Consider the following 4,098-nt stretch of genomic DNA (forward strand, 5'->3'; position numbering starts at 1 on the left):
CAACCCCCCTCTCCCCACCGTCCCATGCATGAGAATAATAACACCCCGTTAAAGCGGGGCCGGGGAGAGGGGGGAGAGGCCAGCCCTGGATAAACTCAGACCAGAGTTCTCAGACCCACATCTCTCGGGGCCTCCTTTTTCTCCTCGAGGGGAACCCTAGGTTGCTTAGTTGAATTCCACCCCTGGAAAGGATACAAACCGCCACCGCCTCCCGGAGCGTTGGAGACACCGCCCGCCAGCTCGGCCTAGAGACCTTGTTGTCCACGTTTCTCCTTTGCGAGGTCCGCTTTCCGCACCGGACTGTCTGGTAAGCCTCGGACACGCTTCCCCCTCGCACTCACTCTCTCGAGCAAATTTCCTTCTAAATGAAAATGGAAGAAAGGTGCAGAATGTAGCGGCAGTGGTTATTTTTTTTTAAAAAGGGTTAAACCTTCCCCCCTTCCCTCTCTCCAAAACATACGCACCCATAGCCTCTAAAACGCGATTTCATAATAAGGATAGAAAATAAACACCTCCCCACACCGTGGTAGGACGTCTGGCTAGGGCTCGACGTGGAGTGTAAAGTGCCTACAAACACGACCATTTCACCTCCAAACAATAATTCCGCCCGCATCTTCCCCAGCCCCTTACGCCTTCGTTCCATCCCTGCTTTTAAAAGAAAAAAAAATACAGCCGTGTCTTGAATTTCTTCAATGTAAAGAAAGATTTATTCACAGAAATAGCAAAACCTGTCTGAAGGAAAAAATATATCTTTTAAAGTGAATTATTATTTTATAATTGCGACTCTCAAAGTCATCTATTCTAGGAATCTACATTTTCACAACATATTATACAAAAGATACACGTTGGTAGTTTTTATTATATACTTATAGGTATTTATATACAGTATTGCACTTGAACCAGCAAGGCTTCCGGGCGGGGCTGAGCATTGTACAAGGTAATAAAGTTAAATAGATGGGATTTCTGAATGTACATTTGGTCTCCTCTTTGGAAATGAATCTCCTCGTCGCTAATTAAGTGTTCTTTAGGGGGCCGGGAGAGGAAGGGATCGAGGGATTTCTCGTTCCCCGCTCCCTCCTGGGGCGCGCCTCTCCCCATCTCGCAGGTCCTGGGTCAGGATGCTGTGGTCCCGCACAAACGAGTCACGTTGACTTCTTTCAGGTCGCTCTCGGGTTTTCCGGCCACCATGAAGGGCCAAGTCTGCAGCCAGGAGAGACGGGGAGGGGGAGAAGTGGGAAAGGAAGGGAGGGAGGAATTTTTAGAAGAGTTAGGAGTGAGGTGGGTGGAGGAGAAATTCGTTATCTTTGTAACTGAGTCGGTGTGAAAATTCGCAGTGTGTTGGGATAAACTAGAAGCTGTGGTCACCGAAGGCGGCAGGTTTTTTTTTTCCTTTTTTCCGGGGATGAGGGGGAAGGGGGTGCCGAGGGAGAAATGACAGGGAACAGGTAGCCGCGTAAACTAGGCCTGAAAATGACCTGCCTCTGTTGAGCCTAGAGAACAGTCAACTTGGAGAGGTGGTTGGGACCCTTCTTGCTTCTTTTCCTGCTTAACTTCGATTTTCTCCTATCTTTCTGCCTCTCTCCTCCGAACCCCCTCTAATTCCCAGTCCATCTCTCGTTATCTAGGCTCACAAGTCCTCGATTCGAGTGTGAGCCCTCCCAGAGGGGGTCCCAGTCCGAAGATTAGATTGGGTCTGGGGAGCCCACGGTGAACACAACCTAGCCCAAATCGGCCTTCTGAACCGGGCCAGCTCCCTGAAGACTACTGGTCTTCTGGACCCGAGTGCTTTTTCTCCTGGGCCTGCGTGAGATCCATTAATACGGTTTCCAAAAGACGCAAAAGCCCAGCTTCCGTGTCAGGGCCTTCCCCAGTATTTCAGTTTTAAGGAGAGAATAGCGGTTAATGGCTCTTGGTATTTTTTTAAAATCTTAATTCAACCCAAGATAAATTATTCTCTCGGGCAAAATAATCTCGCACCGTCCCCTCTCCTCAAAGCCTTTTGAAGACAGTTCTAGAGGCTGGACCAATACAGACTGGTTTTAGGAAAATAGGCGCGTGAAAGAGCTGCTTTTCCCTGACCTTTGGCCTGGAAAGGCTTGAGTTTGAATTATAATTTTAAAAAAAGGATAACGAGGATAATTTCCCTCACCTTAGGGAGAGGGATAGGGGAACGGAAAAACATTTCTTTTCTTTTCTTCTTTATTTTTGAAGAGGCTGCCCGGATTTAAACAGATCGATGCGCTGGCCTGGTCTGGCAGTATTGACGAGTCTGGCTTTAAAGCCAGAGCTTCCTAACCTTCAGGGAGCGAATTCCCCGGTTCTGGGTGGGTGTCTCTGCACCCGTGTCCCTCACCCGCCTTGGGAAGAAAATTCCCCTAGAAGAGACAAAGATCGAGGCGTCTCTCGACACCGTGCTGTTTTCAGAACTCCCGCCTTCTAGCGGGTTTTCTGTTTTTGAAGGTTGAAAGGAATAACAACACATCATTTGGGAGAATGGTTTTAGGGAGGGGGTGGGAAGGAGGGGGCGTGGATGGAGAAGAGAGTCACCTCCAGAAAGTAAAGCCCTCCCCTGAGCTCCGCGTCCATCTCCTCGGGAATTCATTCGTTCCATCGTATTTATTGAGCACTTACGGTGTGCAGAGCACTGTACTAGGCGCTTGGAAAGTACGATTCAGCAATAGAGACAGTTGGCACCCCAGGTGGCTGGACCCCCCTGCTCCATCTTCTTCCCGAGGGAAGCTGCCTTCTCCTCCTCCTCCCCCGACCCAGTCAAGGCCCAGGCTACAATGTGTGAGCCGTATTGAGCTCTTACTATGTGCAGAGCGCCGTGCAGGATGCAAAGAACGCAGCCACAGAGAGAAAGGTAGGGAAAGAAGGAGATTGGCCGGGACAGCGGGAGTTTCCACGATTCCCTGGACTCCCATGAAACGGATATCACACACACACGCATACACACACACGAGAAAGCCAGGCTATGGGGAGCTCACCAGGTTGACCGGGTGGATGTATCCATTCTCGTACTTGTCATTGGCCAGGATCTGCCTGAGATGTGCGATGTAGCTGGACGCCAGCCTCAGCGTGTCCAGTTTGGAGAGCTTCGTGTCCGGGGGTACCCAGGGCAGGGTGGTCTTGAGCCTGGAGAACGCCTTGCTCAGCACCCGCATCCGGGCCCGCTCCCTGGCATTGGCCGCGTTGCGCTGGACCTGCTTGCCCTCTTGGCTCACTCCATTCAGGGGGCTCTTCTTGCTGGGGGCTTTCCTCCTCTTGCCCGGCCCCGCACGGCCTTTCTGGGGGGACCCGCTCTCGCAGAGGGACCCCTCTTCGTTGCTTTCCGTGGAAGTCCCAAACTCCTTGTTAGAATCCACTTTCAGGCTGTCGCTTTCCATCTCCACCTCCTGAAGGTCTTCCACATCACTGAGGGAGCCAGTGGACATGGTCTGGGACAGAGGGGCAGGGGGGCAGAAGAGGGAAGGAGGAGAGGAGCTGGAGCTCCCCAAGTCTGGAGCCCCAACTGCAGGGTGGTTTGGAGGATTCGCTCTTGATTGCCACTCCGGATCTTCCCTTGCCCTGTCGCTGGGCTCGCTCCTGGGAAGGGGGATTTGGAGTCCTGGGGCAGGGAGGAGTCACTCCACCCCCTGGAATAGGGGTACTTCCCGGAGAGTGAGATACAGAGCCAGAGGAGCGAGGGGGAGAGAGAGAAAGAAAGAAAGAGAGAGCAAGGAAGGGAGTGAGCTGAGGAATTTGGTGGACACTAGTAATTTATCTGGGGAATAGAGAGGCGGTTCCCTGAAACCCAGGGGAGGGGCTCAGCTCGGCCTCAGCCACACTCAGAAACCCCACATTCAACAGCAGAACTCTCATACATACACTCTCACCGACCTCCCCCAATCCTCCCCCTCTGCCCTGCCCCCCCCCCCCCGCGACTCATTTCTAACTTGTCCCTCAAAGGGTCTCCACCTCCCTTCTCCTCCACCTCCCCCATCTCTTCCACCTCCCCCATCTCCTCCTCCTCCTTCTCCTCCTTTTCCTACTCCTCTTTCTCCTCCTCCTTCTCCTCCTTTTCCTACTCCTCTTTCTCCTCCTCCTTCACCTTCTCTT

At 52.3% G+C, this 4,098-nt stretch overlaps 1 protein-coding gene across 1 annotated transcript; it reads right to left on the reverse strand.

Annotated features, from left to right (window-relative positions):
- Positions 1-679: 679 nt before the first annotated feature.
- On the reverse strand, positions 680-3,857 carry TCF21 (transcription factor 21). The gene is made up of 2 exons (XM_001507204.4): positions 2,988-3,857; positions 680-1,200 (listed from the first exon to the last, which is right to left on the reverse strand). The coding sequence occupies exons 1-2, from the start codon at positions 3,432-3,434 to the stop codon at positions 1,114-1,116; spliced, it is 534 nt and encodes a 177-aa protein (XP_001507254.1). The 5' UTR covers positions 3,435-3,857; the 3' UTR covers positions 680-1,113.
- Positions 3,858-4,098: the final 241 nt, after the last annotated feature.

The sequence above is a fragment of the Ornithorhynchus anatinus genome, chromosome 2 (genome assembly GCF_004115215.2).
Source record: "Ornithorhynchus anatinus isolate Pmale09 chromosome 2, mOrnAna1.pri.v4, whole genome shotgun sequence".
Lineage (NCBI taxonomy): Eukaryota > Metazoa > Chordata > Mammalia > Monotremata > Ornithorhynchidae > Ornithorhynchus > Ornithorhynchus anatinus.

Excerpts from the sequence above, each read along its gene's own strand:
- TCF21 (XM_001507204.4), bottom strand. The coding sequence starts at position 3,434 with ATGTCCACTGGCTCCCTCAGTGATGTGGAAGACCTTCAGGAGGTGGAG. Across the intron at positions 1,201-2,987 it reads ACATCCACCCGGTCAACCTG|ACTTGGCCCTTCATGGTGGC; the intron begins GTGAGCTCCCCA and ends TCCTGGCTGCAG.